The 12554-nt window shown below is 42.1% G+C and overlaps 1 protein-coding gene across 4 annotated transcripts in view; it reads left to right on the forward strand.

The window, feature by feature from the left end:
• Positions 1-12554, forward strand: part of LOC311302619 (E3 ubiquitin-protein ligase TRIM39-like) — a gene marked incomplete at its 5' end in the record, with an annotated part of 106825 nt that overhangs the window by 75842 nt on the left and 18429 nt on the right. Inside the window, one exon of one of the 4 annotated variants that reach the window (XM_084428611.1) lies at positions 8060-8614. The exons of the other annotated variants lie outside the window; for them this stretch is intronic. Coding sequence (XP_084284737.1) covers positions 8060-8614 — 555 coding nt within the window. Of the gene's footprint in view, positions 1-8059; positions 8615-12554 lie in introns of those variants that run through there. 4 annotated transcript variants of the gene reach the window in all.

The raw sequence follows: 12554 nt of genomic DNA on the forward strand, positions 1-12554 counted from the left end.
GATCCCGTCCCATACAGCTGGCATTGCACGGCTCAAACACGACTGGCTTATTCCTGAGCGGTCTGCCAGTTCTCTTTGGAAAGAACCAGTTGCCAGGAAACCAAGTGTAGTAAGCACCTGTAAAGGAACGGGTAATGCGTGGCTCCTCACTGTCTCTCTTTCCAAATTCGGACCCAACTCAGCGCAGAGCTCCAAGAGTATAGCCCTTGGAAATCTGAAGCGGCTGATAAGCCAGTCATCATCGTGGGCCAGAAAATCATTGTGGTCCCTAAAAACTTGTTCTCTCCGGATTCGTCCATTGAAAATGTCCTCTAATAAAGCCAGCACTGCCATTGCTAGACGGGTTGTAGGCTATCAATTTGCACATGCTTTATATATGTTCTTACTTAATTGCATAATTAATAGAATATTTTAATAAGACTCGTGTGACAATAATATGTCAAATAATTTATCAATTACAAATTATAAGCAATATCTGACAGCTGGTGGTGCGATAGAACAATTCGTAGTGTAATGTTTGCCACTTCACTTTATTGCCTCTATGAGTCGCCAACGGACAAAAACCACAACAAATGTACGTACGCCAGGCATGAAGTTTACGTGGAGGAACGCACATTCTTACGTTAATTTCACTGTTAGTACATCTGACCGTGAACGTGAAAGCTGGCGTACGCCGTGTTTTTGTGCGTACGCAGTGTTGATACATGAGGCCCCTGGGCCCTGTCCCAAATGGCGCACTTCATGCGGACTTTCGGTCTCGTGGACTTGAATTGCACGTGCTCGCCGAGTCTACGAGTCCGTAGGCCGTCCCATTCAGCATTTTACCGCTCTGAAGTGTGCTCAGCAGCGCCCACTTTGTACCCTTGAAGCGGTCTTCCACGAAGCCCGCATAGATGCAGGCTCCACGCACTTTAACTACCCAGGAATCCTTGCGAAAGGCCAATCAGACAACAGATGGGAGGAGATTTCACTCACGGATAATTGTTGACATGGCTGAGAAGAAAATATTACGGTTTTTATGACCTAAATGTACATTTTACCAGTTGTTACCTACAGTTTAAACATTATGGTCATCGACCAGTGGTTGATGTCTCAAACATAATAATAGTGTGTTGAATAATACGATCGCATTATGATTCATTAAATAAATAGAACCGAATTGCAGGGCTTTACTGAGACATATGTAAACATAGTATGAATATTGAAACCTGTAAATTCATCTGAAACGCATGCACATTTTCATTATGTTTTAAAATTGCAATCTTAGTTCAAATGGAACATTATGTATTATTATGTACAACTGTATACATCATTTAAATAAGCATGATATATTGTCTAATGCCCAGGTGATATGCACAATATCAAAATATACTGTAAAATTAGGCTGTGTAGTGTAGTTGACATGGAGATAAGACGTCGGAGCGCAAAAATGTGATTTCTCCTGTCCAAGAACAACCAGACCGTTATTTCCGGTGTGACGATCGAGTCTGTCCCAAAAATACCTCTTAATGCGCCCTCGTGGACTCGTGCCAAGGGCCCTATAGGTCTGCACATGATGTCACCAAAGTGTGGACTCTGAGGAAGTCCACAAGTCCGGAGTGTGCCATTTGGGACAGGGCCCTGCACGCTCAGACACCAGCGCTTCCTCTGCAAGTGACGTCACTTGCAATCGACGCACAGTGTGGTTCGTGTCGGATTGAGAACAGCTCCCAATGTCGTTCAAAAATCGTTTTTGTATATACATATAAATAATAAATATATATCGTCACTGTCGGGCGGAAACCTCACCTCAGAAATCAATGGTATTGGTCAGTGCACGTGGTTCTGTTATTTGTACAAATTATTATTAACCAATCTAAAGTGTTGAAAACAGCTAGAGAGCAAATCTCTTAACTCCATTGGACACTTCAACTGTCTGAGAATCCTTGTAACTCTTCACTCTGCAGCGGGAGCGTGCGGCATTTTGTCTCCTCAGGATTGAAATTCGCAACGATTAAGAAATCCTCATCGAACAACACGTAAAGCAAGCCTCTCTGATTTTATCTGTGTTAAACTATGATATCAGTTATTGATGTATTTTAAATGTCTACTTATTACTAGGCTTATTATTACTAGGCTTATTATACGTGTGCATTGAAGTTTTAAAATGTATCTACTGTAATATAGTACTTGAATTGAATGAAATGTTTTGGATACCACCATTAAATTATTGTTTTTATTATTATTTTACTGACTCGAAGTTGGCACTGTGCATGTAAAATACCCCAAGTAGCAAGGTTTTAATTTATGGGAGTAAGCCTATCTTTGGATAACTCTCAGTGGTGGAGCCAGAGGGGGGTCCGGGGTGACATGCAATTGGCCATCCCGTGTGCCACCCCAAAATTTTATTTGCTACTGGCAGCTGCTGATGCTGATAAAAAATAAAAAAATAAAAAAATTACGTTCGCCGGCAGCGCACGCAGTTTTCAAACGGACGGGCAGAGGACGAGAGATGGTTGCAAGATACCGAACTTCACCGAAGAATAAGAAAACATAATATTTGAAGTAAGTTTTTAAGGTTTAGCATCAGGGTTGTTTGCTCCGAATACATTAGGCCTAATACACGCATATACAGTACCATGCCGTGTGTACGTTACAGTATACAAATTGTTGGAGCCAGACTTGCTTTCTTTATTATGGTTTGAGTCGAATTATGATAATAATGTGTTTTGTTAACAATAGTTTGGTGTGGTTATGTTACATTTGTTTATATTCAGATTTTCTTGCTTTAATATTGTTTTGGTTTTGCTTTTCTATGAGTGCAACATGGAGCCGTGCGTTATTGAACCCGCCCACCAGCAAACAGGTGACTGCAGCACCTGTTTTATGGGTTCAATCTAACACGGAGCTCAGTTTTGTTTGGAAAGTGATTTGTCGTGGCTAGCAAGGTGCAGCCGTATATTTTCTTTGACCGCTCATTTATCTCGTAACAAGCTTTGGATTATTTCACTGAAAGCTCCATCACCCTCCCTGCTGTACGGTAGGACAATAAAACCACTGGAAATCCAGGTACAATTATTTACACGACATGCAATAAAAAATTTCAATGGAATGGAACGGACTCGAGGAATTATGTTTGAGCGCGTCAGCGATTGGCTGCAACACTAAGAATATTACACAAATGTTCTAGCTAATGTGAGGATAGGCCACAGCAGTCAGTGTTCAGTGAGTTAACGTTTGGAAGTTTGAAGTCGATTAGGTAGCTCAGTTACTTCAGTTCAGAATAGGGCTAGCAATGATCAAATTGGTAACTTGACTGGTAACTTAGTTGATTTAATGTATAGTTATGAATGTATTCTCTGTCCCTGCCATTGACGAGTTTACGGTAGGGCGCTATTAGGCTACGCATCTCCTGAATGAGTAGGCTAACGTTACCTCCAGATCAAAACACAGGAAAAGAAGAACAGAAACAAGCGATATCATAATGCGATCACTATAGGACTGTGAAGCTTTATGGGTGTAGGGTGTTGATGGACTCGATCTACTGTGTTTTGATCATCATTCTGAATCTGATCTAGATGTAGTCTTTGATAAAAATGCGATTTTCTCAGCTTTTTGCTCATGTTGCTTTTTATGAAACTTGCCAACATTCAAGTAAAATTAAAAAAAATGACGCATGAAGCTAGAATAAAACAGAATTTTTTTTTTTTTAAAGCACAGGGTCTGTTCTTTCTTTTGATATGTTCAGATATTCATACAACAAAATATTCTAGGGTGCCATGAAATTGTGAAAATGACCAAAAACGCTAATGGTGGCTTACAAATTTTTTTTTATTTTATTTTTTTTATTATGCCGGCGAGAAAGAGTTAAGATAAAAATGTTGGTGATTGGATGATGATTAGAATATGAACAGGGTCATTTAAACATGAAAAGAAAGGGAGAGATATCAGAGTTCTTTTTAAATAAGCACAAACATAGTCATTTTATGAAAAAAGGTTGAACAAATTGCAACAGAAGCAAACTCAACTGATTTTGTATCCTCACTATGTCCTGAGTAAGGAAAAGAAAAGTCCCAAAGAATCCCATTAGGGGAAAGTTTCGAAAACTGTTTCTGGGGTTTCACTTTTGATTTTACCTGCCTTTTGTCTTCTGCATTCTCCTTACCATTGTCTCCTGTTCTTCCCTCAGACTCGTCCCCAGAAACAGTCCCACAGACCCAGCCCCAAACCCCATCGCTTAAAAATTAATAAAGGCTGGTTTCTAAAGTACTTCTTCCTGCCTCTATGTATTAATGCTCATGGGTAGCCTAAATGGGTTCCATTCAGACATTAACATTAAGTATTTTACTGTTATGTGTCAACAAGATTCAACAAGACATTTTCACCTGGCTATACCTGTTGTGGTATTTATGCAAATTATTCGGGTATTTTTCGAAACTTTCCCCTAATGGGATTCTTCGGGACTTTTTTTTTCCTTACTCAGGACATATTGAGGATACAAAATCAGTTGAGTTTGGACTAACAGGCAGATCAGGTGCAAACAGACCCCAGCCCTTGCATCACCACTGGCTAGTCAGAGTCAGTGTGGTCAGACTTCAGGACCAGCAACAGCTCAGAGCATCTACCAGACACAGGCAGTCAATCACATACCGAATTCAGGAATTTAATTTGAGACGATTTTGCCAGATTAAAAGGATAGTTCACCCAAAAATGAACACAAAATTGTTTTTTATAAATTAAATAATTATAATTAGAAAGAATTATTATAAATTATTATAAAGAAAGAATTATGTTGTATTAAATCTTCCTAGGATAAGATTTTGAATTGATGGGCACTAAAATTCTTTAAATTTTTCAAGTACATGTCTGCTTGATGCCTGCTATATCTAATAAAAAGAAATCTATATCTATATCTTTTCTCAAAGAAAAACTTAACTCCAAGTCCTCCAGAGTCGCGGCCAAAGCCGATTCGAAAGACTGTTCGCCAGCAGCCATTCTTTGTTTTCAAGTAGCAGGGAACCGTCGCAACTCTGTCGTCATTATGTTAAGCCCGCCCCGCCTACTCTATACACGACATGATTGGCCTGACCCAGTTTAGGTTTTTGCAGCTCGAAAGCCAACGGAGAGTTGCTAGACTACCCTGGCTGCAAAATAAATTTTGCTGCCGCTAGGGTGCGTCTAGATTTCTAGGCTATGTGTGTGTGTGTGTACCCCCGAAAGTAGCAGTGGCCACCCCCTGTATAAAACTCTAGTTTTAGTATAAAACTAGTTCCGTCACTGTTTCCACCTATTAGACAGCCTAGCCACCTCATCGTTTTTTGTTCTGCTTCACTTATAGCTCTTAAACCTTTAAAAAGGAGTTTAGGAAGATGTATGTAACCACAGTCGTTAGCTTTGGTTAACTATTGAAACCTTTTCTTTTGTCAAAAGGCTCAACGCGACCGCCGACTTTGTTTGCGTGCAGATTAATTTCCGCCTATTTTAGACAGCCTAGTATTTTGGTATTGCATCATTCATATCTCTTAAACGTTTAAAATGGAGTTTAGGAAGATGCATGTAACCACAATCATTAGATCTGAATAGCTCTTAAAGCCTTATCTCTTGTCAAAAGGCTCAACGAGACCGCAGACTTTGATGAACACTGCTGGCAGCAGCGACGTCTGTGTCCGTACCAGCGTAACCTCGTATCTCCCTGCTCCCAAGTCATAAATCTCGTATCTCCGATTAAACATGAAATGTGTTAAAATATCACGCAAGTGTTTAACAGCGTCAATACTATGCGAATTTACTGCTGGAAACATATTTCCAGTTAATTTGTGTCAATTGCAAGTGACGTCACAGGCAGAGGAAGCGCTGGTGTCTGAGAGTGCAAGAGCAAGTCTGCAGCCAGACACTATTGACTACAGGGGCCAGACAACGGTCAGCATTTTATCTCTATGGGGTTGATTTTAAAAACAACTACCAATCTTTTTTTTTTTTTTTTTTTTTTTTTACCATGCCTTCATAATTTATTTTTAGCTACTAAAAAGCCTTTATATGTTTTATTGTTTTACCGATCCTGGAAATCAAGGCAAATTGCACTGAATCATATGTTTAGTGTGTGCCTTTTCAAACAAACTTCAATTGTATAAACTGTGATAACTTGATATTTGCCACTGCTCTCTTCATAAAATTAAGGAACTGAACAAAACTACACATATTCTACAAGTTTCTTACACTGTTTACTCACTCATCATGGATGGATTAGGAACAGTTTCATATTTATGATTATGGGCGGAGCTACAGTATATGACATCACTGCATGTGTATAAAGACTTCAGTGAAATGGAAACTGAACAGATGAACTGGAAGCTTCTTCAAACAACACTTCTTTTCAGAAACCCTGAAATTAACGATCAAATCTGATATCCATTCCCAGGTAAGAATCTTTGTAAAATTAAAGTCTGTGTTCATTGAACATTTCAGAATCAGGAAGTAATAAAACTATCAGGGCTTGGGAAGAGGGACTGAGTTTGTGGATGACTAATGGAGTAACTGTTAGAGTACACAATGTACATACCACCACTTCGTGTGATAGGTTTAGCTTTATACAATTTAAAACTATTCATAGAGCTCATCTCTCGAAGACAAAACCTTTCTAAAATGTATCCCAATGTTTCAGATTTGTGTGATAAATGTAAACTTTCACCATGTAACCTTAGCCATATGTTTGTGTCCCAAGTTACAAAACTTTTGGAATTCTTTCTTTAAAATAGTTTCTGATGTCCTAGGGCAGTGGTTCTCAACTCCAGTCCTCAGGACCCGCTGCTCTGCACATTTTGTATGTCTCTCTTATCTGACACACTCAGTTCAGTTCATGGAGTCTCTCCTAATGAGCTGATGATCTGATTCAGGTGTGTTAAATAAGGGAGACATACAAAATGTGCAGAGCAGTGGGTCCCGAGGACTGGAGTTGAGAACCACTGTCCTAGGGGTCAAGTTAGCTGTTTGCCCTTTGACTGCAACCTTTGGTGTTTCATCTCGGTGTCAGCCTTTAAGCCGTAGACAGGCTGATGCCGTAGCTTTTGCATCTCTTTTCGCTAGTGCAATACTGTTATCTTGGACCTCCTCACAACCCCCTTGTATTTCAGTTTGGCTCAAAGATTTGGCCTTTTTTTTTTTTAAACTTGAAGAAATTAAGCACAATATCAGAGGTAGGGGGGAATCTTTTTCCAAAAAATGGCAACAATTTATTACATTCTTTAATGATTTACAAACCTTAAACTTGGATTGAGTGGGTGTATATATATGTTGTTGTTTTTTTATGGTACTAATATTATCATCTCAATTATGCATGTATCTTTGCTTGTATGGGTGTATACTGTATATGTATGCATATATGTAATTATTTTTATTTATTTTCATTTATTTCTTTTTTTTTTTTCTTCAGATGTCCTATTGATCAGATTGGGGATTGCTTTGTTGGGGCTGGGTGGGGTGGTATAAAATGTAAAAATGCAGTTTGCAACAATAAAAATTCTATTACAAAAAAAAAAAAGGAAAGAATCAGGACCTACTTGGCCTGCAGTAAGAAAAAAACAAAGTTCAGTGAAAATCATAACTCCATTAAACAGAAATGACACCTGGTGTTTATAGATATTTATTTAGTAGGTTATTAAATTACACTTTCACTCAGTTTCTGTGTTGTCTTTAATAAAAGACGTTTTCATGATGGTATTAAAATGTTGAAATAACCTGTTACATTTGCTGTACTGTGGCTCCCAGAGACACATATTTAGTTTCTACATATAGGTTTTTTTTTTACCACTCAATAGTACCCAACTGCAGTGCCACAGAGCCCATCTGAGGACAGACCAGACGTTAAGGGTGGAGCTTATAGGCTCAGTGTGGTTATAGGGTTAGTGTTGGTGCATGTAAGACATTCTTTGACTTTGATATGAACAGTGGTACATAATTTGTTGTTGTAAGTTATAATAGTATTTAACATGCAACATCCATAGCCTAATTTACTCAGTACATATACTTATCAAAATTGATCTCTTCAGCAATGTAGAAGATATATTGACTTTACTTTTCAGTCATGGCATCCTCCAGTGGTCTAGCACTAAATGAGGAGCTCCAGTGCTCCATCTGTCTGGAAGTGTTCACTGATCCAGTCACCACTCCATGTGGACACAGCTTCTGCAGAACCTGCCTGAGTAAGTGCTGGCCGAACTCACAGACCTGCTTCTGTCCACTATGTAATGAAAAAATCAGCAGAAGACCTAAGCTCAAGATTAATACAACACTCAGAGAGGTTGTGCAACACTTTAAAGAGAAGCTCAATCCAGGAGAATCTGAGGTGTTCTGTGACTTCTGTGGTGAAAGAAAGCAGAAAGCAGTGAAGACCTGCCTGATGTGTCAAAGCTCTTACTGTGACTCTCATATGGAGCCTCATTGCAGAGTCCCACGTCTAAAGAAACACACACTGATCAACGCTGTGGAAAATCTGGAGGATTATATATGCCAGAAACACGAGAGACCTCTGGAGCTGTTCTGCAGAGATGACCAGACGTGTGTTTGTCTGTCCTGCACTGAAGGACAACACAGGACTCACAACACTGTTCCTATAGAGGAGGAGAGTCGAAAGAAGAAGGTAAAGAGATACAAACAAACATTTTAAACACCCCATGAATCAATCAATCAATCAATCAATCAAAAATTTATTTCTACAGCACATTTAAAAACAACACGAGTTGACCAAAGTGCTTTACAGATTCCACATTTCAGTAGCATTAAAACAAACATCAATAGACAAATCATTCAGTACCACATATAGCTAGGAACAGTTAAAAGCAACAGAAAATAGATATGTCTTCAACATAGACTTAAAACCTTCAATGGAATCGCAGGACTTAATGTAAACAGGGAGGCCATTCCAAAGCCTCGGTGCCGCCACCGAGAAGGCTCGATCTCCCTTTGTTTTCAGGCGAGATTTCGGAACCTGTAACAATAAGCTTTGCGACGATCTTAATGGTCTAGTGGAGCAGTGATGCTGTAATAGCTCAGAGATATATACAGGGGCTTGTCCGTGTAAACCTTTAAAAACCATTAAAAGGACCTTACATTGCACCCTAAACTCCACAGGGAGCCAGTGCAAAGAGACCAGGACTGGAGAGATACTGGAATATTTCCTGGTTCCAGTCAGCAATCTGGCCGCTGCATTCTGCACTAGCTGCAGACGTGCCATGGACTTTTTGGACACACCCACATACAGGAGTTGCAATAATCTAGTCTGGACGAGATAAAAGCATGGATAACAGTTTCCATATCTTTAGTAGACAGAAAGCCTTTCAATCTGGCAATACCTCTTAGCTGAAAAAAGCTGCCCTTCACCACTGCATTAATCAATGAATGAATGAATGAAATTCAGTTCCCTATCAGTCAGTCATGTTCGACGTTACAACGTACTGAACTGACGTATAGGGATCTCGCCTGAGAGCCCAATCACCATCGAGTGGTAACAGAACAAGTCAATACACATTGGCCAAAGAGATTTGCATCGCAAGCCACTTCCCACTTCCAGTTATACACTCACCTAAAGGATTATTAGGAACACCTGTTCAATTTCTCATTAATGCAATTATCTAATCACCAATCACATGGCAGTTGCTTCAATGCATTTAGGGGTGTGGTCCTGGTCAAGACAATCTCCTGAACTCCAAACTAAATGTCAGAATGGGAAAGAAAGGTGATTTAAGCAATTTTGAGCGTGGCATGGTTGTTGGTGCCAGACGGGCCAGTCTGAGTATTTCACAATCTGCTCAGTTACTGGGATTTTCACACACAACCATTTCTAGGGTTTACAAAGAATGGTGTGAAAAGGGAAAAACATCTAGTATGCGGCAGTCCTGTGGGCGAAAATGCCTTGTTGATGCTAGAGGTCAGAGGAGAATGGCCCGACTGATTCAAGCTGATAGAAGAGCAACTTTGACTGAAATAACCACTCGTTACAACCGAGGTATGCAGCAAAGCATTTGTGAAGCCACAACACGCACAACCTTGAGGCGGATGGGCTACAACAGCAGAAGACCCCACCGGGTACCACTCATCTCCACTACAAATAGGAAAAAGAGGCTACAATTTGCACGAGCTCACCAAAATTGGACAGTTAAAGACTGGAAAAATGTTGCCTGGTCTGATGAGTCTCGATTTCTGTTGAGACATTCAGATGGTAGAGTCAGAATTTGGCGGAAACAGAATGAGAACATGGATCCATCATGCCTTGTTACCACTGTGCAGGCTGGTGGTGGTGGTGTAATGGTGTGGGGGATGTTTTCTTGGCACACTTTAGGCCCCTTAGTGCCAATTGGGCATCGTTTAAATGCCACGGCCTACCTGAGCATTGTTTCTGACCATGTCCATCCCTTTATGACCACCATGTACCCATCCTCTGATGGCTACTTCCAGCAGGATAATGCACCATGTCACAAAGCTCGAATCATTTCAAATTGGTTTCTTGAACATGAGAATGAGTTCACTGTACTAAAATGGCCCCCACAGTCACCAGATTTCAACCCAATAGAGCATCTTTGGGATGTGGTGGAACGGGAGCTTCGTGCCCTGGATGTGCATCCCACAAATCTCCATTAACTGCAAGATGCTATCCTATCAATATGGGCCAACATTTCTAAAGAATGCTTTCAGCACCTTGTTGAATCAATGCCACGTAGAATTAAGGCAGTTCTGAAGGCGAAAGGGGGTCAAACACAGTATTAGTATGGTGTTCCTAATAATCCTTTAGGTGAGTATAGAAGGCAGCGTGCAAACTCACACATTACGCTTTTGCTTCAGAGCAGAGCAGATGTTGTTTCACTCTGCTCTTCAATCATCGTTCAGTGAGTGAGTTGTTCCTTTGTTGGTGTCACTCTCCTGCCGGGTGAATCCTCGCGGTCCCATGGGGGACACAGCATCTCATTCGGGGCTCCAGCAGAGGACCGGATGTCGATTGCTGCATCAGAGGGTGGGCTTGACTCCTCTGGGGATGAAGATTCGACTGCACTGCCCCCTTCACGCAGAGTAGCATTGTTCGAGTCCAACCCAGAACTGAGTGCCATGATTTCCCAGGCCGCCGTGAGCATTGAGCTCAAGTGGAATACTCCAACCATGTCCTGAATGCTCGTGGCTGGATTACTGGTTTCTAGGGGCGGTGCATGGTGAACAGCAGCTTCCCACTCCGGTCCCTTTCTTCCTGGAAGAGCACGAGGAGGTCACTAAGTTGTGGAAAGCACCTTTTTACTGCCAGAAACTGTTCCGCTGCCTCCCCGCTCTTACTACAGATGGCGGGCTGACCAAAGGGTACATGGAGATCACCCAGGTGGAGCGTGCAGTTGCGTTTCAGTTATGCCCACAAAATACTGCCACCTGGCGGGGTCGTCCACGTCTCCCATCCGAGGCCTTTAAGTTCTCGGCTGCACCAGCGGCCAAGGTTTACTGCGCCACTGGACAGGCCGCCTTTGCCCTGCACGCTATAGCCCTCCTGCAGGTATATGAGTATATGCACTAAAAGAGCTGCACGAGGTTAGTTTTGTCCCAGGGTTGATGCAGGAGCTGCGGACAGCGACAGACCTCCCCCTCAAAATGACGAAAATCAGTGCACGGCCCCTTGGGCAGACGATGTCCACGCTAGTGGTCCAGGAACTGGCTGAGATGAAGGAAGTCGAAAAAGTTCACTTTCTCAACTCCCCCATCTCCTAGGGCAGCCTCTTCGGCGACGCTGTCGATAACTTTGCCCAGCAGTTCTCGGCAGTACAAAAGCAGACGAAGGCGATCAAATACACCCTGCCCCGGTGAGATGCTGCTGCTGTCTGCGGTTCAAGGACGCAATGCCTTCTCACGCATCTCTAGCCTCTCCTTCACGGGAACTGTGGAGCCAGGTAAGTGTGCCACCACACTTACAGCCCCCACAGCGGAATGCTGTGCCTTCTGAGGCGGGCCCCTGTGCGCCACAGCGCTGCCCCAATGGAAGCACGTCTATTGTCCCTCTGGTGCCCCTTGCACTGTGTCTGGAAGCCTGGCTAGTGCTTACCAGCCCATCTCGCTGGGTCATTTGCATAATCAGACTCGGCTATGCGATTCAGGTCAGCCAGCATCCCCCACATTCAGCAGCATCCGGTTTACCTCAGTGGTAGACAAGTATGCTCCTGTGCTGCATGCGGTGATCGCAGTCTTACTGAAGAAGAACGCGATAGACCCGGTCCCTCCAGCCCGTACTTCACTGTGCCCAAGAAAAGCAGTGGGTTACGACCGATCTTGGATCTGCGCGTCTTGAATCGGCCCTTCACAAGCTTCCATTCAAGATGCTGAAGCAGAAATGCATCCTCACATGCATTCGCCACCAAGATTGGTTTGCAGCGATCGAACTAAAGGACACATACTTACACTCGTGTGTATGCCTGGTTGGTCAGCCCCCTGTACTAGACTAGATGCCTATATGTTGTGATTCCCTTCCTAGGTGATCTCACGCTGCCTTATATACCCAGAAGCGGGGAGTGGCTTCCAATGCAATTTTCACATTGCCGTGTTCTGTTACCACT

This window comes from Rutilus rutilus, assembly GCF_951802725.1.
Source record: "Rutilus rutilus genome assembly, chromosome: 13".
Taxonomy (NCBI): Eukaryota; Metazoa; Chordata; class Actinopteri; order Cypriniformes; family Leuciscidae; genus Rutilus; species Rutilus rutilus.